This window comes from Danio rerio, chromosome 25, assembly GCF_049306965.1.
Source record: "Danio rerio strain Tuebingen ecotype United States chromosome 25, GRCz12tu, whole genome shotgun sequence".
Classification (NCBI taxonomy): Eukaryota; Metazoa; Chordata; class Actinopteri; order Cypriniformes; family Danionidae; genus Danio; species Danio rerio.
Window position 1 is genome coordinate 8,151,126 of NC_133200.1, and position 24,556 is coordinate 8,175,681.

General features: G+C 34.6%; 1 protein-coding gene across 2 annotated transcripts; it reads left to right on the forward strand.

Annotated features, from left to right (window-relative positions):
• Positions 1-5,236: 5,236 nt before the first annotated feature.
• prc1a (protein regulator of cytokinesis 1a) lies at positions 5,237-23,824 on the forward strand. Of its 2 annotated transcripts, NM_001004494.1 has the most exon segments (15): positions 5,237-5,324; positions 6,327-6,459; positions 6,545-6,667; positions 8,593-8,826; positions 11,148-11,318; positions 13,613-13,762; positions 14,072-14,219; positions 16,312-16,448; positions 18,908-19,003; positions 19,083-19,229; positions 19,316-19,426; positions 21,313-21,411; positions 21,498-21,656; positions 21,765-21,793; positions 23,386-23,824. In NM_001004494.1, coding segments are annotated over 15 exon segments (1,797 nt in total). In that variant the 5' UTR covers positions 5,237-5,313; the 3' UTR covers positions 23,435-23,824.
• Positions 23,825-24,556: the final 732 nt, after the last annotated feature.

Consider the following 24,556-nt stretch of genomic DNA (forward strand, 5'->3'; position numbering starts at 1 on the left):
GGTGTGCCTGAACGCAGTTCACTTGGGCTTTGGCGCAGTACGCTTGTGTGTGAGTGCAAAACGCGCCAAAGCCCGAAACTGAAAGCGAGAGGTGACTTTTAAGGGGCTGTTTCATATGGATTTATTAGTCATTCTTACTGTTCAGTGAAGGCAAACTGCTGTAGTTTATTAAAGACGAGAACTCCTCACAGCAAGACAGCTGCGCGGCTTAAGCAGACCTCCTCATTCCTGCAGCACGAGAGCTTTATAATTGTTTATGAGCGCCAAAAGTGGCGGATCTGTTCAGCGAAATATCTGACTGCATGTCACTGCATCCCTAAGGACTGTTTGGCGAAATATTTGACTGCATGTCACTGCATATCAAACCGACTGAAACGATATAACTAGAGAAATCTCCACTGTGCTGCAGAGTGAGAGAGCGCTTCTCACTGAACAGCGCAGCAGCGATGACGTAAGCATGCCGAGGCCCATTTGTGGTGTGAGTGCGGGCCGTCGGGGGAGACGGGAGGGGGGACAAACGTGCTTTGGCCCGGTTCGAGGCAACTGTACCTAGTGTGAGTACGGCCTAAATCTGATTGAGGGCTGTGGGCCGAAGTTTAATATGAGAAACTATACTACATTAAAGTCGACAGGGGTAATTTCCTATTTCGTTTATTAATATTTCAAAAAAAATAATAAAACGTAACTTTAATGGCATAACATTACATTTTATGAGGAACATATTCGAATAAAAACAAGCAATTCCAATTAGACAAAGAGCTTAGAATGACCAAGAGGCGACACTTAATAAAACGTTCCATTAGAACAGCAGCGCCCAGCAACAGCCCTGCGATTCCGCCATTTTGGAGTGAAAGCGATCGGCCGTCTATTGGATATTATTGCTTTCACGATGGCAAGCAGCTGCTTTGTTTTATATTTGTTTATTAAAAAAGCACATTAAAGCTGAGATAGAACATGAAAGACGACACTACAACACTTCCTATCACAATCATCAGCACTTTTAATAGTTTATTTTACAGACTTCTAATTTGCTGTTGCTCTGTTGGAATTTTCATTTCAAAATGGCCGCCTTGGTTTCCAAAATGGTTTCCCAAATCGCACCAGAGTGTTGCCTCTTGGTGATTCTATGCTCTTTGATTTAAAGCACAATAGAGTTCAATGCTGAACACACTAGTCAAGCTGCACATCCTTTCACATTGTCTTGTGCATTGTCATCTCTCCAATGAGTGACAGTGTGTACATTTAACCCTCTCAGGCTCTAATTAAGTTTTAGAAACAGAAAAAATCTAATATTTGGGGAAATTATCATATGGGGTAGTACAATAGAATACAGACTTTTTTTTTTTAGAGAGACCTTCACATGCAAGGCGTACTTTATTTACAACTTTTCAAACAATGTAACAAATTGCTTTTCAGTGGCAGAACAACAACAAAAACAATATGGGATCCAAATCCAATATCTCAAATCCTCATTGAGTAGGTCATGTTTCCAAGTCACTTTGTCATGTAGGTAGGTAGGTTACTTTATTTATACCCGAAGGTAGATTTGATTTGCAGTCAAGAGCCCTCATCTCACAACAGTGCCACACAAAGCAACTCACAGTAACAACAACAAATGCACATTAAGACATAAAACGTAAACATAAAAAAAAATAAAATAATAATCACTTTAAGTACTCCAAGAAACAGTTTTTGTCTTTTGTAAATAGTTGTTTTGTCTTTTGTAACTGTTTGTTGCTAATGGACAACCAAGTCCTGCAGTGGTACTTCTAAAAGTAACTAGTAAACTAACTAGTAAAAAAAACTCATAAAATATGTATATGGAGTAATAAGGTAGTTAATTTTTACTCTTCCAAATCAGCAACGCCTGCCTTGAGAGGGTTAAAAAAATCTGAACATTTAATACAAACCAAGGGCGTAGAATTGGCATGGACGGAGGGGACTTGTCCCCACCAATATCCACCAATTACTGAAACGTCCATACCAATAATCAAATCGACTTCATAAAAAAAAAGTTATGTTCCGTCAACCTTTAGTAACCTTCACGAGCAAAAAGCCAAGTCCGCTACGAGTTCACTGTGATACTATTAACAAAGGCTGAGCAATTAATCGAAATTCACTTTCGATTTTGGTCTTTATGATTATGAGAAACTATTATCAGGATAAAACACTTAAATTGCTCTAAATGTCCCCCGATTCATACCTCCCTAAAGCCTGACTGCAGTAAAATCATGTAAATTGACATGTGCATTATGGGACGTGATTGTTATTTGTATTATTAAGTGTTTATTTTAAATTATAGGCTTTATTTATATTTTTAAAAGCGCGAAACAGAATTTGTGCTGTTCAATGCAACTAACGATGAATGTCTCCACCAATGTCTAGAGCAAATCTACGCCCTTGATTCAAACATTTAACTTAAGTTTGCTTTTTTGTAGCTCAGCAATACCAAACAAACCAAAATTACATTAAATTAGAAATGGCAAACTCTATTAAAGGCATTCTCCAAGTCCTACCCATCATTTTCCCTATAGGATGGCGGGCCAAATCAAAGGTTTCCATGAGTCAACTTTGGCCTGTGGGTTTTAGTTTGGGCATCTCTGCTACAGATGGTCCGATCTATCATTTATTAAGCAGGAATAGTTTCGTTTCACAACTGTATTTCTGATGTTTAGAATTTAATAAAGAATTTCTCATAAGAGTTGTCCAACAGTATCTAAATTCACCCTGTTTCACTGGATTTTTCTGAAGCACTATAGACCATTTTGAGGGATGTAAACGATAACAATGGTCCTAACCTATTTCCTGTTTTACATTTTTTAAGTTGTATAGCTTCTGAGAATCCGAAAAGGTCCACATATTGATAAATAATGTTATAAGAGCTGTTTTAATGTTAAGATATGATTGAATAGTCTCTTGTTACATGCGACAAGCTGCAATTGCTGATGGTCCAATGACTTCACCACATTGAAATGGTCTATTGGTATGTAGCTCCGTAAAATTCACCTTTTTAAATGTCAACATTTAAACAAGTTTTAGGAAGAATTATCGCTGTTTGTCCAAAACAAATCTGTTTTTATGTAATTTGGCCCCCAAAGATATTTTATTTTGGCTCATACAATGTATCTGGGGAATTTATAATGAATCTTTTGATTGTATTTGGTAAATTTCATATTCAAAAATGTAGATTGAATAACTCTAAACCTTGTTTAAAGGTTTCTAATATAGATTTTCATTTATATATAGACTCGCTCCAGTTTATTGATAGCAAGAAATGTCAAGATACAATTAAAGTCGCAAAGGAGCTGAAGTTAATTGAATAGTAAGATTCAATTAATCAGCAAGATTATTAGTAGTTTTAAAGGTATATCTTACCACTGCTATGAAGATGTTGTACAATTATATTTTTCTTTTAGCCCTGACAGGCTTGACAAACTGTCTCTCTTGCTGGATTGTTTAGTCATAACAAATGGATGGCAGACAATTTTCTGCAACTGAACCCTGATAAAACAGAAATGTTAATTTTTGCTCCAGATAGCATCACCCCAATGATCAGGCAAGTTTTGAGGGGTTTGTCATCTTCAAATTGCAGTAATATCAGAAATCTTGGTGTCATTTTTGATCGAGCTCTGTGTTTTAATGTTAAATCTGTTGTTCATGCTTTTTTCACCTGAGGAACATTGCAAAAATCAAAGATATTGTCTCAAAGGAAGAGATGGGGATGCTTGTCCATGCCTTCATCTCTTCTCGATTGGATTATTGTAATGTTTTGTTCACTTGTCTGAACAAATCCTCTATGAAGCGATTGCAAGTTGTGCAGAATGCAGCAGCGAGGCTTTTAACTAACACCAGTAGGAGGTCACACATTACACCTGTGCTTAAGGCGCTTCCCTGGCTACCTATTAGTTTTAGAGTAAATTGTAAGAATCTGGTTATTACATATAGAGCTCTGCATGGTCAAGCACCCCTGTACATTCAAGGTCTTTCAAGCAGTCACTCATGTAGCCGGTCTATGAGGTCTTCTGGCAAGTTAGCCATTCCCAGAACTCGTCTTAAGACTCAAGGGGGACCATGCTTTCTGTGTGGTGGCCCCCACGGCTCTGGAAACTCTCTCCCGATAGCACTGAGAACTCTGAGATAAGTTGACCCTTATTGGTCAAGCTTTTAAATACCAGTATTAGTGTTTCTGTATTTGGATTTTTAAATAGTTTTAATATGTTTTAGGTCTTCTTTTATTGTCACGTGTTCTTTTAGTTGTTTTCTCTTATTGCAAAGCATTTTGTTACTCAATGTCTGGGAAAGGTGCTTTATAAATAAACCTTTACTTACTTCTACTCTACTAACTTGCCGTCAATTGGGTAAGTTAAATCATCTAGTTATATTGTCGTTGTAAAGGTTTCTATGTTGAAGTTGTCTTTTTATTTATTTTGATTATGTCATTTATATTTTAGTTTATTTTATGCTACAAGTTACATTTTTATTATTTGGATGTCATGTTCAAATTGTATATTTGCTGTTGTTTTTAAAAATGTAGCTTCGTAAATCACATAACAGAATAATAAACTAATAAATTCATATTCTCAACAAAACAATGAGCATTGTATCTATTAAAATCATTTATAAAAATACAGTAAAATGTTCAAATGAGTTAAAAGAACAAAATTCTTGAGGTATTTGATACAACTTAATTGTTTTATGTTCAGTCCACTTACATTTGTGTTGATTCGTACATTCGATTTGCGTTGGAACAACATAAATGAGTTGTGTGGAATCCAGCATTTTCACAGTGTAGTTAATCAATTTAAACATCTTAAATTAAAAAGAAACTACTCGAGTATCAGTAAGAATTGAATTATAAATGACTATAATTATTTTACATATTTAAAAATCTAATTAAAAGAGAAATAACATTACTCTGTAAACAATAACAATAGATTATATGATGACAAATCAATCAAGGTAAGATAACGTTCAGTTCTGCTGATTAAAGGTTCTGAATTCAACAACGCCATTCATTCCATTCATCATTGCAACCAGTTAAACTGGTCAGTCAGCTGGCTTCAATTGCATCCAATCAGTGCGCTGGAAGAGTCCCCATGACGTCTGTCAGCCTATCAGCGCGTAGTATCTTGTTGCCTTGCTTAGTTTCGGCCAATCAGTGCGCAGGAGCGTTTCAATGCGGCGTTTGAATTTTTAGTCAGAGGTTTCAAAGCCCAGCGTCGGATCGAAATAAGACGTAAATAAAGTTGTACAGGTGTCAAAACAGCACTTATAGGTTGTGTAAACCGCAATCTGCGGCGTGAGGCGGACAGCATGAGGAAGAGGTAAGAGGGCAACTTTATGTGTGCTGTATTATATATATATAACGCTGGTTTGGTATATGATGCATTACTGTTAGCTTCCATTTTCGATACAACTGTTTTAGTAAACATCGTGTTCGGCCGATATTTTTCTACATTGTGGGTATAATTAAAAATATATACGCTGGCTTAACATTAGTACTTGAGTTATTAAGAGAATGTGAGCTTATAATCATCGTGAAACCATGTTTTAAGGAAGTTAATAGCGATGCTAATCTATGGTATCAAATTGTATTTGTTGAAATACACAATTCATTATTTTAACCCTTTGATGCACAAACTATAATATAGATCTAGAAAAAAAAACTTTAAATCTATGCTGTGCATCAAAGGGTTAAAAGAGTAATACACCTTTAAATCTAACTTAGTCTCCTTTTGTTTTTATAGTATGAAATCTACCATTATTTACAGAAGAATCCTAACGTTACATCAATGTCTTTCAGTCTAGCAAAAGAATATACTAAAATGTACAACGTTATTAATATATATATATATATATATATATATATATATATATATTACACATATGTATTACACACACACACAAGTCATATTTATAACGAGTCATATGAAAACCAAAAAATCATTATCTCTAATGCTTTTTTTATTTGTCTTAAGATTTGTTACATATGAAAACAATCTATTGCACTGAATAGAAATATAACATTATTTCACCCATGTTTTGACACTTTTTCTTCTGAAAATGTGTTTTAAACATGAACGTTAAATACTTTACTTGGAATTAATTACATTTATGCATATACACACCGCAAAAATGCTTTTTTTACATAGAGATTGTCTTGTTTCTAGTCCAAATATCTACAAATTCTTAAATCAAGAAGCATTTTCTAGGCAAGTAAAACTATTGTCTTGGTTTGAGGAATATTGGGCCCTGATTAATAAAGGAACTAAGCCGAAAAGAAAACAAATTACGTATCCATTTTGATTGGATTTGACTGTTTTCAGCGAGATCCACGCTGCAGAGTCTGTATCGAGTCTGAACAAGGCTCTCAATCAGCTAAAGGACATCTGGGAGGAGATCGGGATCCCAGAAGACCAGAGGCTGCAGCGTACCGATGCCGTGCACATGCACATCAAGGTCAGTTCAGCTTGTCTACATTTCTCAATAACCGGACACTCTCAGAGTTTCAGTGTTAATTAATTCCTCCCTGTAATGACTTCAGAATCTGCTGGACATGATGATTGCAGAGGAGGAAGGACTGAAGAAGCGCTTGCTGACCAGTATTGAAGCATGCAGAAATGAAGTGTCCAGTCTGTGTGATGAACTCCAGCTGCAGGAATTTCAGGTAAGAGTCACTGATTCAGGATTTTTTGGATAACTGCATCACTAATTTGTGGTTTTCGGTTATTATCGATTTCATTAAAAGTTTTACGGTTTTCAGTTAAAATGTTGTTGCCCTGGCAAACATTATCTGCTAAACTCCGTTCACACCCCAGCAATAGAGGCAGATAGGTGGCAACAGACTCTTTGTCTGTTTTTTTCCTCAAGATAATTGTTAGCCTGTTGGAGCTTGTTGTTTGCTGAATAAACATGCTAAAATGGTGCTTGTTGGGCGTAGAATTTCTTAGAAGTTTCCCAATTTTACTGATTGCAGTTTTTTATTGCATGATATTCGGTTAATTTTTATCATAAATTAATGTTAAAAATCTCATCCAAACTATTTTGTGTTTATTTGATTGTGCTTTTGTGTTTATTTTTTATGAATTGCTCTTGCTGTAAAAATAAGTAAATAAAAATGTATATGTTCATATATATGTTCGGCATCTGTCTGTGGTTTAAGTAGGGTTTTAGTTTATGTAGTTTTTTTTTTTCGTTTTAATTTTATCTAAATTATTTAATTTAATTTTTTAAGTAAATCTTAAAGGAGTTGATGTTACCAATATAGCGTTGACATGTATAAGCCTTTAATATTGTTCATGTGGATGTACCTTGCATTTAAAATTGGTAAAAGCCTATTTTTACTCCATGAAATAGGAAAAAAAAAGATGTTATACTCGTATTCATATAATATTTGCAATCTATGATTTTGAGTTAACATTTTGGAATCTTTTCCTTTTAAGAATAAGAAGATTTTTTTTTTTTTTTTTTTTTTAGTTTTTTCCTATTATGAGATTCACTCTCTATTCTGCTTTTTCCCGCTTCTGAATTGCAATTGTTTCTCAATTTGTAGGTTCTAAGCTTCTCGCTACTCATTTTTTGCAGTTTTGAGTTTATACCTCAACAAACATTTTCTCTATAAAACTCTGAGAAGGCATAAACTCTTCAAATGATGAGGTTTTGTCTGACTGTACTGAGTTTGTTTTCTTTTTCTTTTTTTCATTTTTTTTTTCATTGAACACATTGAAAAAAGTGGGATACCAGAAACCACTGACTTTCAACAAATAAAAACATGGAGGTCAATGGCTGCCGGTTTCCAGATTTTTATTATTTTAATTTTATTTATTTTATTGCTTTATTCATATATAAATAAATGTGTGTATGCTATATATATATATATATATAGATAGACAGACAGACAGACAGACAGACAGACGGATAGATAGATAGATTTTTTTTTTATTTCCCAAATGATATTTAACAGAGCAAGGAAATTTTCACAGTATGTTTGATAATATTTTGTTATAATATATAATATATAATATTTCGATAGTCTACAGAACAAACCATCATTATACACTAACTTTCCCAATTACTCTAACCTGCCTAGTTAACCTAGTTAAGCCTTTAAATGTCTCTTTGAGCTGTATAGAAGTGTCTTAAAAAATATCTAGTCAAATATTATGTCCTGTCATCATGGCAAAGATGAAAGAAATCAGTTATTAGAAATTAGTTATTAAAACTATTATATTTAGAAATGTGTTGAGAGAATTTTTTTTTCTCTGTTAAACAGAAATAGGGGAAAAAATAAACGGGGGCTGCTAACAACTCAGGGGGTTTAATAATTCTGACCGTATATGTATATATATTTTTTTTCTTATACATTATTTATACATTTTCAAAATAGTTTATTTTTGAGAAGCTCAAAAGTGTATTGAACAAGATGATAGTTAATAAATGATGCCAAAATTTTCGTTGTTGGATGAACTGTGCCTTTAACAGTAAGGTTTTCTAGCTTCCACTCATTTTATACATTTACTTTAAGTCATTTAGCAGACGCTTTTATCCAAAGCTTTCATCTAATTGACTGGGCTTTTGTTTGTGCTTTGGCAGGAGGAAGATGGCCTTACGATGCTGCAGTTGGAGAAGGACCTCCGCACGCAGGTCAAGTTGATGCTCAAAGAAAAGAGCTCTCGCCAGACTGAGCTGAAGTCTCTGATTCAGCAGGATCAAGATCTGTGTGATGTCCTGTGTGAAGACCTGTTCCCCATCCATCCCGAACGCGTGCCTTCACAGCAGCAGCTGCAGAACTACAGGCAGCACATCAACACACGCAACCAGGAGAAGGTAAAAAGATCAACGTCTCGTACTGTCTGTCTTTTTCAGGGTATAAAAAGCTGTCGAGTATATTGTTTTCAGAAGGTGAATATTTAATGTGCAAGTTAACCCACAAAAAAATGTTTTTGGGCAATCTTAAATTGAAATCTGACATTTGTTTCCACATTTGGAGTAGTGCTGCTTCTGTCACTTTACCCACAATATTCGTAACCTCTTACCATTAGTTGAGGGTATAATGCGCAAAAAGAAAGCCAACCGAAATGTTGAGTATGGGGTGGGGAAGTAGATCAACATACTGAAATAAGTCTTGTGCTTTACTTTAGCAAGCAATCATTACATCAGAAGTCCATGCAGATTTTTTTCAAGTCAAGTAAGTTTTGCCTATCAGTGTTGATATTTGGTTGGCAGCGTGGCCCAATCGTTAGCACTGTTGCGTCACAGCAAAAAGGTTGCTGGTTTGAGTACCAGCTGGACCAGTTGGCATTTCTGAGTGGAGTTTGCTTGTTCTCCCTGTGTTGATGTGGGTTTTCTTCAAGTGCTCCGAATACCCCCATAGTTCAAAGTCATGCACTATAAGTGGATAAGATGAACTAAATTGGCCGTAGTGTATGATTGTGAATGGGTGTATGGGTGTTTCCTAGTACTAGACCGCTCCCTAAAACATATGCCGGAATAGTTGGCTGTTCATTGGCTGTGGCGACCTCTGAATTTTTAAAGAATGAATGTTGATATTTGAAAGCACCAAAACAAACATGCTCATAGCCCAACAAGTCCACACCCCTTTTTTGAAATCTCTGCAGTGGTTATTAGACACACCCTTAATGCTGATTGGATGAAAGCGTGTTTTGGGACTCTGTCTAACACTATGGTGAAAACGGTTTTTAATTATTGCTTGGTGCACGTTTATATCTATATTTTAATTAGTGACAGTAGCTTTGTTTCCATCCAAAGATGCAAATTAAATTTATGAGCAAAATTGGAATATCGCATAAAAGACATGCGAATAAAGCAGCATTTCCAATCGTCACTTCCTGATTGTCTGGTGCCAAATATCTGAAGTAACAGCTTAATTTGCTGCGGTAGAAGCTGCGTGAATCTTTTCCATATTTCATAAATGACTTGTGCCTTAAAAGACAAATGTGAACATGCAATGAATGCATGCTGGCATTTGAAGGCGTGAGACGCGAAGCTCAGATGCTCTTGACCATTCTAGAGATGATTAATAATACAATATAATATAATAACACTAACACTGAAACGGTTGAGAGATTTTAGAATGACCAAAACAACATTAATTCATTCATTTTCTTTTCGGCTTTATCCCTTTATTAATCTGGGGTCGCCACAGCGGAATGAACCCCCAATTTATCCAGCATGTTTTTACGCAGATACCCTTCCAGCCGCAACACATCCCTGAGACACTCCACACCCATCCACACTCATTTACGCACATACATACACTATTGACGATTTAGCCTACCCAATTCACTGTACCGCATGACTCTGGGGGGAAAACAGAGGACCCAGAGGAAACCCACGCAAACGCAGGGAGAACATGCAAACTCCACTACGAAACGCCAACTGACCCAGCTGAGGCTCGAACCAGCGATCTTCTTACTGAGAGGTGACAGCACTACCTACTGCGCTACTGCATCGCCCCAAAACAAAACAGCATTTCAGATGTTTTACGATGTGCTCAGCCTGCTGGTTTGTCCACACACATTTTATCATCACGTGATCTCTTACAACAATATCACATGACTTTATTTTATTCAATTTATTTATTTAATTTTTTTCAATTTAGCGCGCACGCTACAATTTGTTTGATTAAAGTGTTTCCATCTTAGTTTATGGGCATCTTTTCATATAGAATAAAAAGTTTATCATACTCTGATATGTGCATTTTCAAAATTAATGTTCATTTTGCCATTTCCATCCGTTTTTTTATGCGCATATCCAAAATATGCATATTAATAGGTGGATGAAAACATAGCTAGTGGTAGATAAAACTGTATTTTTTTTTAATTGTTATGATTTAATGACTTATTGTAATATTTTGTATTAAATATAGTTTATTTAATAATAATAATTCCTGTGTTGTTCAATGGGATGGTCTATTCATCCATTAATAACTCCTCCAGAAGTGGCTCTAGTCTGATTTCATGCTCAGAAAATTGTTCATTATCAGTTTTGAAAATGGCCATGACACTTCATATTTTCATATATAAATTCACATTTAAAGGCATCAGCCTGCAGTAGAGATTGCCTCTCGGATTATAAAAACACATCCATTGGGTGCTGGAATTGTGATGGTGTGTATGTGTTTGCAGGAGCGCCGTCATGCTGAGTTTGTGGAAATGAAGCGTCAGATCACCGTGTTGATGGAGGATTTGGAGCAGAGTCCTGACACCACCTTTGAGAAAGATGCAGTGTGTGAGGACGAAGATGCCTTCTGTCTGTCGGTGGAAAACATCAGCTCTCTTAAAGTGCTACTGCGGCAGGTACTCGCACATTTATTCAATTAAATGCTCATGGCTAATATGAGAAATAGTGCCATTGTTTAACCATTGATTCTGTCAAAGTATTACATTACAAAAAAATTAGAAAACAAGAATTTTTATTCAGGATGAAGGCGTTATAATGATTAACAGAGCAAACACTAAAATATTAAAAGTTATTAAGCATGAATTATATTAACGCCAGTTGGTTTCATAGCATAAAATGTCATGTTTTTAGCACAATTTAACATTCTTAGCATTAGCATGTACTGTAAATCTGTTTATTCATGGTATAAACATGCTAATTCGTACTAGAAACATGCTACTATATGCTTAAAAATGCTAACTTTTTAATTCATGTTAATATGAACAAGCAGCATGCTAGCAATGTGCTAACGCATTCTGTAAACCTGTTAATTCATGCTATGAACAGGTTGGCACATTGCTAGCATGCTGCTAGTTCATATGAGCATGTTAACATGAATCAGTCTGTCATAATATTGCATTAAACAATTATGAAATGTAGTATTTACTCAGGAAGAAGGCGTTAAAACGATTAGAAACAGACACTAAAATATTGAAAGTTAATAATTAGCATTAATTGGTGGGTTTCTAGTTTGAGTTATGTTAGCATGTTTATAGTGTGAATTGTCATGTTTTTAGCACAATTTAACATTATCTTGGCATGTTTAGAGTATGAATTAGCATGTTTATAGCATGAACGGGTTTATTCGTATTGGTAGCATGCTAATTTATGCTTAAATGCAAACATTTTAATTTGTTAATATGCTAAAATGACTGTAAACCTGTTAACTCATAAACTAGTTAGCACAATGCAAGCATGCTTTTGTTCATATTAACATGAATTAAAATGTTAGCATTTTAAGCATAAATTAGCATGCTTCTAGTACAAATTAGTATGCTGAGAGGAGAGCATGAATTAACATGTTTATATTATGATATAGCATGTTTATTATTCAAATAAACGTTTATTAAATGCTAATAGTGTGTTAGCATTTTAGGCATAAATTAGCATGACTTGCTTTCTTGTACCAGTACTACAGCAACAGCTGATGGCATTTCACAACTCGAGTTCATATATGTGAGGGACCGGTATCCCAGAATGCAGTGCAGCGCAAGTTTCTAGCTGGAAAAACCGTGTTGCTACCATAATAATCTAGCAATAGCTGTTCATTATTCCTACTAATAGTTTTAATAGCATTTCTGTTCGTTCAGTAGATGATTGTGTTCAAAATAACTAATCTTGAATAATCATTTCATAATAATAATACATTTTATTGATAATGCGCTTTTCTCAGACCACAAAGTGCTAACAGGTATACAAGGCAAACAAAGCAGAACAATAAAAAAAGTAAAAAAAAAAAAAAAAATACCACAATAAAATATGAATGATTCAATACAAGGATGATAAAAAAAAATAAAAAATCAATTTAAGTTAAAAACAACGGTAAAAAGGTAAGTCTTGAAGTTTCTTAAAACATTCCCGAGAAACAGCATTCCTGATGCTGATGGGTGGGCCATTCCATAACTCAGGCGCTCTGTATGAAAAAGCATGACCACCCATAGTCTTCAGTTTACAGCATGGCTGATGCAACGAAATTGCTGATGAAGGTAGATGACTGCGGGTGGGAGTGGCCAGAGTTACCAGGTCACAGATGTAGTCAGGTGCTAGCCCATACACTACCTTGTATGATAAAATCAGAGTCTTAAAATCAATACGTGACTTAACATAAGCCAGTGAAGCTGCTGAAGTACAGGGATGATATGGGGGCGCGAGCAAGTATGTGTTAAAACCCGTGCAGCAGAATTTTGAATGTACTGTAAACGTCTCGGAGAGCTTGCTGGTAGGCCCCCGAGGAGTAAGTTACAGAAGTCAAGACGTGATGTGATAAAGGCATGGATAAGCTTTTCCGCATCAGGCCGCAATAAAAAAGGTCTAATCTGCGCAATGTTACGTTGGAGGAAGAAGGCTATTATAGTTAAGTGTTTGAAGTGTGAGTTAAAACTAAGCTGTGCATCAAAAAGCACCCCAAGGTTGCGCACCTGGGTAGAGGGAGACACTTGAAGATCACCAACAAAGAGTTTAAAATCATTTCACTGGTTAACATTGGTAGGAGTGCCAGTTAGTAGAACCTCTGTTTTAGAACTGTTTAATTGGAGGAAATTTTGATTCATCCAGGCTTTAACTTCCAGTAAACAGGCAGATAAAACTGACGTGGCAGAGGTGAGATCAGGGCAAGCGAAAAATGAAGGTTTTGGTTTGTGTTGAATTTCAGCTGGAGACGAGGAAGGCTGAAAGTGAAGCGCTGACCGTGTCTATCCAAGCTCGCATTGAGGAATTATGGGAGATGTTGGAGATTCCACTTGAAGAAAGAGACGGCCTCATGCTGCACACCCACAGCAGCACAAAGAGCAGATTGAATGCAGTAAGTACACTCTCCTGTCACTAAAGTAGGTCATGTTCTTCTAGAGTTTCTGCTGGAATGATCAAACATGTTCTCTCTCTCTCTCTCTCGCTCGCTCGCTCTGTTTAATTTCTGTATTTATTTGTTGGTTGTTTTTAATAGTTTATGCAGTAATGAAATGTACTTGCCGTGAAAATATCTTTTGTTGCTTACATGGTATAAAATAAAAAATTCATCATTTCTCTCTCTCTCTCTCTCTCTCTCTCTCTCTCTCTCTCTCTCTCTCTCTCTCTCTCTCTCCCTCTCTCTCTCTCTCTCTCTCTCTCTTAGCTGCAGGCAGAGCTTCAGCGAATGGAGGGGCTGAAGAAGGAAAACATTGAGCGTGTCATTCGCACAATCAGATCAGAGATCGTCAAATTTTGGGAGAAGTGTTACTTCAGCCAGGAGCAACGACGAGCCTTTCTTCCCTTCCACAGCGGTATGAGAACACCTAGTGTTGTACTTAAAAGGACAGAATGTACCAGCTCTGCAGATGCTGCCAAACTAGAAATGTCTTACGCCGTTTAATTGATACAAATGTAATCCAAATGGTGACGTTGTGCAAATGATTACAATTATCAACCGTTCGATTTGGAAACTGTAACTTATTTCTTTATAAGCCTCATTAGTCAAGCCTTTAGTGTTGCCAGATCATTCCAACATCATCCTATTATGATATCATAATTAATTAGTGTTTCTGAAGGAATCTGTTGTAATTGGAAGTTTTATCATAAGAGTCGTTTATAAAGCCACTTGCTTCATTTTTGCAATAATTGGTTGATTTCAATGAATACATTTAAAATGTATGATTTAAATGTTCTTGATATTTGAACTATTAAATAACAAATAAAACAATTAACTACATTTATTGGTATGGCCGTTGATGCTTGTTGTATGGTGACTTTAGGTGTCCAGAAATGCGCCATTTACAAAAAAAATTAATTATTATTATCATCATCATTGTAGGGCTGAGCCGATAAAATGTTATCGATATCCTATGACTAAAGACCATTGTCAATAATGCAAAAAAAAAAGTTTTGCATCAAGTTTTGGTATGAAACTATATAGCTTTATTAAAATGTGGCTGCTGAGCGTGCGCCTTGGAAGGAATGCCAATAAGCTTATTTCCAATTGTGGAGCACTGCTTGGCACAATGCAAGCGGCATTATACGCATTTCAGTAATAATGGCAGACTCTGACAAACACAGAGCACATAAACACTGCAGTACTTTTTCATTCTCTTCATAAACACAAACTAGTATCGGAACGGCAGCAATGGTTTGTTCATTTGTCATCCTCTGAGAAAATGGTTGATGGTAGTTATGAGAAATGTCAGAGGAGCACAAAGCGCATTGAAAATGGTGAAGGAAACCGAATCCATGTGCTTGCGCTTTTCACATGCTTTTAGACGCATCATGTGAACAAACACCGGTTGGGTTTTGCCACCTCAAGTCAGAATAACAACATGCATGAAAATAAGTGCTGTGGCAAGCAGCAGTGAAGAGATTGTACATAAAAATGGATGTCGCCAGACTGGCTTTTTGGTTTCTTTTCTCGTGCATCCCCGCCACTAACACCCCATCTGAAAGAGTTGTTTTTTGTAGCATAAGGGGTAATGTAGTCATTCAACTTTACAATGTATTTGAATAATGATGGTTGGTTCCTTTACTTGAAAGCTCAGATTTGATTCTCATAATTTTTGTTAATAAAGTTTGTGTTACTGTGTGATTGTTAGACACCTTAGAGATGTTAATCAACCTTAAAGTTTGCTTTGACTGTTCAGTGTTTATGCCTCACCATTGCACACACTTTATAACATTCTAACTTACAGTTAGCACTTATGTGTGTTTTATTATGAGACATAAGAGACAAAATATTTTTGTTTATTTATTGTTTTTGACTATGAAAACTACTAACCTTAGTAATGTGGATTAAATTAAATTATTAGAAAATGGTTAATTAAAAAAAACAATGTTTTGAAATGGATTGTAAAAAAGAAAAATGCAATAATTATTGATAGGGTTTGATATTAAACATGATATTATTGTGATAATTTTTTTCCTGTATTGCCCAGCCCTAATTTACTGCATTTTTGATCAAATAAATGCAACATTTATTTATCATTATTTTTTTTACAGTTTTAAAAACATTGTAAAAATCTTTCTATATATACATATATATATATATATATATATATATATATATATATATATATATATATATATATATATATATATATATATATATATATATATATATATATAATATATATTTTTTTTTTTACTACTGGTATACCAGCATGGAGAGAATTGCTAAAATGTTCATGTTGATGCTGCATTATACTCATAAATTAAATTCTGTACCAACAAAAACATGATTGCAAAATTTAGACATCTGGAAAAAACATAAAAGATTTGTGCCTGAAAAAATTCTATTAGATTAAATGGTGCATATTTTATGCTAATTCTAATGTTTTAAAGTGATTAGCTACACGTTGGCGGATGTTTGATTATGTTGTCTTGTGTTGTTAGATGATCTGGACGACGACCTGCTGCGTGAACATGAGCAGGAGTTGGAGAGACTGAAGCAGAATTACACTGAATACAAAGAGCTGTACGACGCCGTTTCCACCTGGAGCAGCAACTGGACTCTCTACCAGGAGCTGGAGGTGATCAATTACAACAGAACGATCAATATTGAACATTTTTGCTAGCAGATAATATTTAGTTTGTTTACATCCATGAAGGGTCAAAACACTTTAAGAGCATCAACTCTTTTTCTCAGTGTTTGAAATAGTTAAAGTATTGGGACGGTGAGAGGGTGTGTCAGAAACCAAATGCACATTATCATGTCAAATTCAGCTCAGGGGTATTAATTCAAATCCAGTTCCAAAAGATAAAGACCCGGATTGGTTTCGCGACACAGTAAAGCATTGTTTTGACATTTGTCAAACCAAACTCTTTAAGTACACTGTTAATGGCTCAAAGTAGACATTATTCACTGGCATTATGCAGATTTGTTACAAACTTACATAGGCTTGTAGAAAGTAAGGCTTGAATTACTGACTGGGTTGCCTACGGGTAATGGAATTTCTGCAATATCAAGGAGCTTTAGAGGAGCAATTCCAGACATTTAAAGTCGTAGAATATCACAGATTTTCGTCTTATTCATTAAATTGTCACTTTTCAACGTATTTTTTATGTAGCGCTGTTTCATGCCTATTATTATGGTTAAGTTATTTTCAGCTCCATTTTCTTTTATGCTAATCAATCAGCAAACCCCTTCAGTCAAATGCAGTCGCCAGGCTGCACCTATTAAAGGTTCCATGACGTGAAAATAAAGTTGTTTTTTTTTTTTTTTTTTTTTTTTTTTTTTTTTTTTTTTTTAGATGTTAGTATCAGTATTTAGTTTTTTGAATATCTATAATCTAGTACGACCCAAACAGTGACCAAATTCACATTGAGAAGATTTAAAACCGATATAAACATCTTAAGCTTGCAGGTCAGTGTATCTTTTGGGTCAATGTATCTTTCGGTCATTGGATTTTCATTTTAAAAACGGATATTGAAAAACAAAAAATCAAGTAATTTTTTTTTTTTTTTTTTTGAAAAAATTTAGAAAATTGAAATTCAAAGCGTTTTATATATATATATATATATATATATATATATATATATATATATATATATATATATATATATATATATATATATATATATATATATATATATAATAGCAGTTGGCTATTTTTTTTTTTTTTACATTTCAATTTGTGTTAAAAATCTGTGGATAGACCCATTGTAGCGGGGTGATGACGCACGCACAACACAACTCATCTGCAAGCTTAGTACTGGTCCGTTTTTAAAAGACACGGGATGCCTATCAGGGTGTTTGTGCAGCATGCCTTCTTTCAGATAAAATTAATTGTTAATTTTTATTTTAAAATACTATAATTGTATTAATGTCCTCGCTTGAAATGATTCATGGTTAAACTTCAGTAAGTGGAAGTATTATAGTGTTAACAATATTAAAACTTGCTTTTCAGAAAAGTGTTCAGTAAAGCAACCTAATGCTTGCATGTAAGGTCAAAATAAAGGTTGTTTCATTTAAAACATGCAAACAAAAAATAAATATATAGCCTATAACTGGCCCTTATATGAGAAATATATTGTCTTAATGAGGGAAATATGTCTTAACAAAATCCCGCTTTCTAACATTAGTAAGTGGGGAAAAAACAATAGCCTATAGTAGGCTTGTCTGCGTGTGGCAGCATTGCGTCAACGTTAATGAGTAGACCTATTATTTTTGAAATATAAAAAAAAACAAGTCTTTATTTGTTTTTGTGTTCTGGTAATTTTGTTTTTTGTTATTCGAAATAAGAAAAATCATATCACTTTTGAATTTTGCTTTCTCTTTTTCACCATAAAAAAGCGCCGTTTTTTTTTTTTTTTTTTCGTTTAAAATTCTAAAACGAAAATCAAAAAACGGCTCATTTTTCGTTTTGTCAATATCTGTTTCTAAAATGAAAATCCAGTGACCAAAAGATGCACTGACCCTTGCAGTTTGTCCTCTCCGCCTAAATGGATCAACCTCATACTTCAGTTTCTCATCAAATCGTGACCAATCAAATGCTCTGTAGTATCTGACATGCCCATTCATAAAAAATGCACATTTCAAAGCACCTGTTAACTAAGGCTAGTTGGTTACTAAGGATAATGAAAATTGTAAGAGCTTTGGCTTCAAAATGACTTTTCAAGACTAGGTGTTAAAGTTCATGACAGAAAAGCTAAATGTAAAGTTTGTAAAACTACTGTAGAGCTATCAGATATTAGTGAGTGAGCACTTTCTGAGGTAAGTTAGTCTAGTAGTGTCCATTAATGTCATGCAAAATGATATTTCTGCCAAAGCCATTTTACTATGTGAAGCAAACTGTTTTTCAGTTCATTAGATGTTGCGAAATTTTAGTGAGTGAAAGTTTGAGAATTTGATATTTGATTTGGTGGAAACCCTTTACTGATGGCTCCTTAAAACAGATATTATTACACTACATAAAAAGATCATATCTGAAATATAGGCATTTCAAAAAGACTTTCAAACTGAATCCAATTTTAACGGCTCCTTCTCTAGAAAAAAGCCACCGATCCCTCTCGCTTCAACAATCGAGGAGGAAACCTGCTGAAGGAGGAGAAGCAGAGGGTGGACCTGCAGAAGAGTTTGCCCAAGGTTTGAGCTGCTCTTTTAATTTGATCGTTTGATTGACTGGGCAAGCCTGTATGCTAATTGTTTTTTCCTGATTGGTCAGCTGGAGAAGAGTCTGAAGGCTCAGATCGACCAATGGGAAGCGGCGCAGTGTAAAGAGTTCCGTGTGAACGGCCAGCAGTTCCTGCAGTATGTGGAAGAGCAGTGGAGTCATCACCGCATGCAGAAAGAGATGGAGAAGCAGGAGCGGGTATGAATGGATAATTGAGCTGACCACTTCAGGTATTAAACGACTGACGTTTTTCATAGAGGCATGGTTTTTTTTGTGTTGTGCAGCAAATGAAGAAAATAAAGCAGACGGAGGAGGATCTGTTGTACGGTACCGTCATCAGAACCCCAACTAAGAGGAGAATTGCGGGAACCCCGACACCTGGAAAAACACGCAAGGTACCCGTGCTGCATAATAATAATGATAAGCAAATATAAATTCATCATTGTTTTGATTTTCAATAGCAGAGAAGGTAATACCGGATATTATTGTACAGTATGTTGGTTGCCATTTATCATTTTAATTGTACATTTTTATAATTAGTTGACCTTTTATCTGTATATTTATATATTTTAGAATTATACACTCACCGGCCAATTAATTAGATTCACTTTACTAGTACCCGGTTGGACCCACTTCTGCCTTGAGATCTGCCTTAATCCTTCATGGCATAGATTCAGCAATGTGCTGGAAATATTTCTCAGAGATTTTGGTCCATATTGACATGATATCATCACACAGTTGCTGCAGATTTGTTGGCTGCACATCCATAATGTGAATCTCCCGTTCCACCACATCCCAAAGGAGCCCTATTGGATTGAGATATGGTGACTGTGGAGGCCATTTGAGTACAGTGAACTCATTGTCATGTTCAAGAAACCAGTCTGAGATGATTCGCACTTTATAACATGGTGTGTTATCCTGCTGTAAGAAGCCATCAGAAGATGGGTACATGTGGTCATAAAGAGATGGACATGCTCAGCAACAATACTCAGGTAGGCTATGGTGTTGACACGATGCTCAATTTGTACTAATGGGCCCAAAGTGTGCCAAGAGAATATCCCCCACACCATTACACCACCAGCCTGAACCATTGATACAAGGCAGGATGGATCCATGCCTTCATGTTCTGACTCCAAATTCTGACCTGACCATCCGAAACAGGAGTTACTGTTGCCTTTCTATCAACTGGAACCAGTCTGGCCATTCTCCTCTGACCTCTGGCATCAATAAGGCATTAGCGGACCGTTCTCTGTAAACCCTAGAGATGGTTGTGCGTGAAAATCCCAGTAGATCAGCAGTTTCCGAAATACTCAGAACAGCCCGTCTGGCACCAACAACCATGCCACATTCAAAGTCACTTAAATCACCTTTTTTTTCCATTCTGATGCTCGGTTTGAACTGCAGCAGATCATCTTGATCATGTCTACATGCCTAAAAGCATTGAGTTGCTGCCATGTGATTGTCTGAATAGAAATTTGCGTAAACAAGCAGTTGTACAGGTGTACCTAATAAAATGGCCGGTGAGTATATATCACAAAATTAACCTCCTAGTGGCCACATACAAGGACAGCACATTTTAGCTCCTAAGTAGCTATTTAAAATACTTTGTATTATATTTTCTTACAGACACGCAGTCATCCTGCAACTGTTTTTGTTTTGCAAATGTCCCAACACTATTTTTAACTGTCCAAAATGGGATTTTTTTTTTTTTTAACTCTCTGATAGTCAAAACATGTTCAAAAAAATGTATATGTTAAATATGCATTACAAAACAGCCAGGAAAAAGTGTTTTATATAATTTCGGACCACAAGTCCACATATACGGACATAATTTGTCTTTAAAATTACATCATATCAAAAGATAATACTTAGAATTTTATTCTAATTAAGTTCTAATAAGCCCAAATAGCAAAATAATAATAGTAATAGTAAAAGAAATGCAAAAATGCATGTAAAAAAACACCTTGGGCCTTAAGAGGTTAAATATAGTATAAAATAAAAAGTTTTGATATAACTATTTACCTAAATATTAAAGCATCAGAATGTTGTATTATTATTATTATTATTATTATGTGTTTGTCCAGATATAATACAGATAACAAATGTGTATCACAAATATAATACTTAAATGAAAATGCTAGCAACTATATATACTATATGCACAAAAGTAAGTTTATGTATGCTCTGCAAAGTGTTTTAATAAGATCACATACAATTTGCTAAAAAAATGTACGCTATGCAGTGTTAGACCGTTATATCTATTACCTTCTTTATTTTTTAGCTGACCTCTGCATCCAGCATGTGTAGCTCCACCCCCAACACTACACTCCGCTCCATATGCTCCTCCCCTTCTATGAGACCGCCTCTTTCCTCCAGCAAGGTGAGTGCAGCTTTTTCACAACTGGATATTTCACATTACTATAACACAATAAATATAATGGATTAAATTGTAAACTGCTTTGCTAGTTGAACGCTCGAACCCCTGCTCGCGGCAGAACTCCTCGCGGTCTGGAAAGGAATAAGGAGAATATTTCTCACTTGAGCGGCGCTTTACGCACAATGACCGCCAGCCCTCACAGCAACTACTCCATCACATCCATGGCCTCCTCCTACTCGGAGTTTGCAGTAAGTTCATTATCCAGAACTTGCTAGACAGTGCATTATTAGTCTAGACTCACAGGCAGCAGATGCTATCCAGTGACCTCCGTCTGCTTATTCTGCCTTCTGTTGTAGAAGGATTCAGAATCCACTGCAGCGTCCAGGTCTGTATAGCTAAAACATCAGCTGTCTGACACTAACACACGCTCTTCCCGTCTAACCCGACTAATAGAGGATCGGCTGTGTGTGCTTTTAAAAAAAACACTATAACTAAAATCCTATCTGCTTTTCATATACAGCTGAATCAGAATTATTAACTCCCTGAATTATTAGCCCCCTGGTTATTTTCCAACACATTTCTAAACATAATAGTTTTAATAACTAATTTCAGGGCTGGGGTTAGGGTTTAATAACTTAAAGGGGCTAATAATTTTGTCCTTAAAATAGTGTTTAAAGTTAATAACTGCTTTTATTCTAGCCAAAATAAAACAAATATGACTTTCTCCAGAAAGAAAAACATTGTGAGACATGCTGTGAAAAATTTCTTTGCTGTTAAACATCATTTTTGAAATATTAAAAAAAGATAAAGAAAAAAAAAGAAAAAAAAATATATATATATGTATTTTTATTTCATTTATTTTATTTATTTTTTCTATAATAAAAATATAAAGTTTTTATTTTTTTATTTAAATATTTTAATTTATTTTGTTTTTTTTTAATAAAATATTTATTTATTTTAAATTTATTAATTTTATTTATTTTTATATAATAAATTAAAACAAAAAATAAAATAAATATGAGTAATTTATAATTTTTTTTATTTAATAATTATTTAAATTTAATTAAATTTTTAGTTATATTTAAATATTTTTAATTTATTATTTGTAATTTAGTTATAAAAGTTTTACGTTTTAATTTTTTATATATTTTATGTAATTGTTTGTTTATTTATTTGTTTGTTTTTTCATATAATTTATTATTTTTATATATTTATTTACATTTAATTGTTGTTTTTTTATTTTTTGCTTTGTTGTTGTTATTATTTTTTTTTATGAAGACATGGTAAAAAGTAAATTCTAATTTGGTTTAACCGTAATTAGATTAAATTCAACTTTATTGTCATTACACATGTAGAGTACAGGGTAATGAAATGCTAAATTAAATGTATAGTTTAAATTAAATGTAAAGTTCACACAAAAAATTTACTCTACTCAATTGAACGATACATTTTTTTTAAAGTCATTTTGAAGAATGTTTGAAACCGGTAGCCATTGACATCCATAGTAGGAAGAAATACCAAAGAAATCATCAATGGCTTTCAACATTTGTTAAATTATCTTCCGTTTATAAGAGAAAATAAACTTGAACAGGTTTGCAAAAACTAAAGGGTTGGTGTAAACCTGAGAGTGATCAGAGTATATCTGTTCATTTGGGTTTATTGATATGAAGTATTTTCTGTCTTATCTTGATTAACTAGATTTACATGTTGAATTACATTTCCTATTTTATTTTTAATAAGATAGTAATTTAAATGTGTGGAAACAGGTTTCTTCTATGGGTTTTCAGAATGGGAATCAGATTGTAATAGCATAATGTAGCATAATGGGAAGTATATGATTTCTGGATGCAGCCTTTAAGTTGTCATGAGGGGGGTTATATTAACAGTACATTTTCTCTTTAGGGGAACTGTTCCTTTAAGACATGCTGAAACATGTTAAACAGTATGACTTGATATCTGTTGTGTTTGTTTCTGCAGCGGGAGCTCTCGAACGCTTCTAAATCCACAGTCAAGACTGGACTTCTGAACTCCACCATCACACACTGAAGCAGCTCGGGCATCAATGAAGACAAAGCTTTTATGGAAACACTGAATGTAAACACTTTAAATTTGTTGCAGATTTGTACATATTTTACCTCTGCTTTTTTAATATTTTTCTTGTCTAGTTTTCCCCTTTATTTAAACCTTCGTTTTGACTTTCGAGCGGATGATTTTCTCTCTTTGAATTTGACTACATGTAAGTTTTTCTAAAAACTCTCTCAACACTGATCTTGATTCTTTTTTTTTTATCTTTAATACTCTAAAATCACGAGGATGTTTTAGATCTTCTTCTCTGTATTTGCACAGCAACACTGTTTACTTGGCATTACTCACCCTGGTGGATGGCATTCTGTAAATAAATGTGTTTTCATGGGGACACGGTGTACTCCGAAAGTCTGATTCATTAAGTAATATTCATCTTCTATACGTGAACACTTAAAATAGGAGTGTGTTATTTTGATAAAGTGTGAGAACATTTCTCAAGCACTCTTAATCCATCACTATCATAAACATTTGTAGTGCGCAGTGTTTACTGCAGCTTGATGGAAATTAGTGTACTGTGTTTTCATTTATGGCCACTTGGGGGCGTCAGAGATGTTGTTGATGATATAGTTCTTGTTATTTGTGATGTTCTTTGACGCATTTATCATTTGTTTGTTCTGATTTTATAAGTGAGTAGATCTGTTAGTCTGTTCGTTTGTTTCTTCTGTTTTCTATTGTTAGTTATGATTTAGCTATAGTCTTTTCCATAAATCTCTTGATTGTTCATCCTGTTCAATCTTTTTCCCCCGCTTATTCATTCAGTTGCTGTGCCTTCTTTGATTTGTTTTTTTTCGTTTGCTATCTATCTATCTATCTATCTATCTATCTATCTATCTATCTATCTATCTATCTATCTATCCATCCATCCATCCATCCATCCATGTCTATCTATCCATATCTATCTATCTATCTATCTATCTATCTATCTATCTATCTATCTATCTATCTATCTATCTATCTATCTATCTATCCATCCATCCATCCATCCATCCATGTCTATCTATCCATATCTATCTATCTATCTATCTATCTATCCATGTCTATATCCATATCTATCTATCATCTA

Excerpts from the sequence above, each read along its gene's own strand:
- prc1a (XM_009297767.4), top strand. Across the intron at positions 6,668-8,592 it reads TCCAGCTGCAGGAATTTCAG|GAGGAAGATGGCCTTACGAT; the intron begins GTAAGAGTCACT and ends GTGCTTTGGCAG. Across the intron at positions 19,427-21,312 it reads CACCTGGAAAAACACGCAAG|CTGACCTCTGCATCCAGCAT; the intron begins GTACCCGTGCTG and ends TTTATTTTTTAG.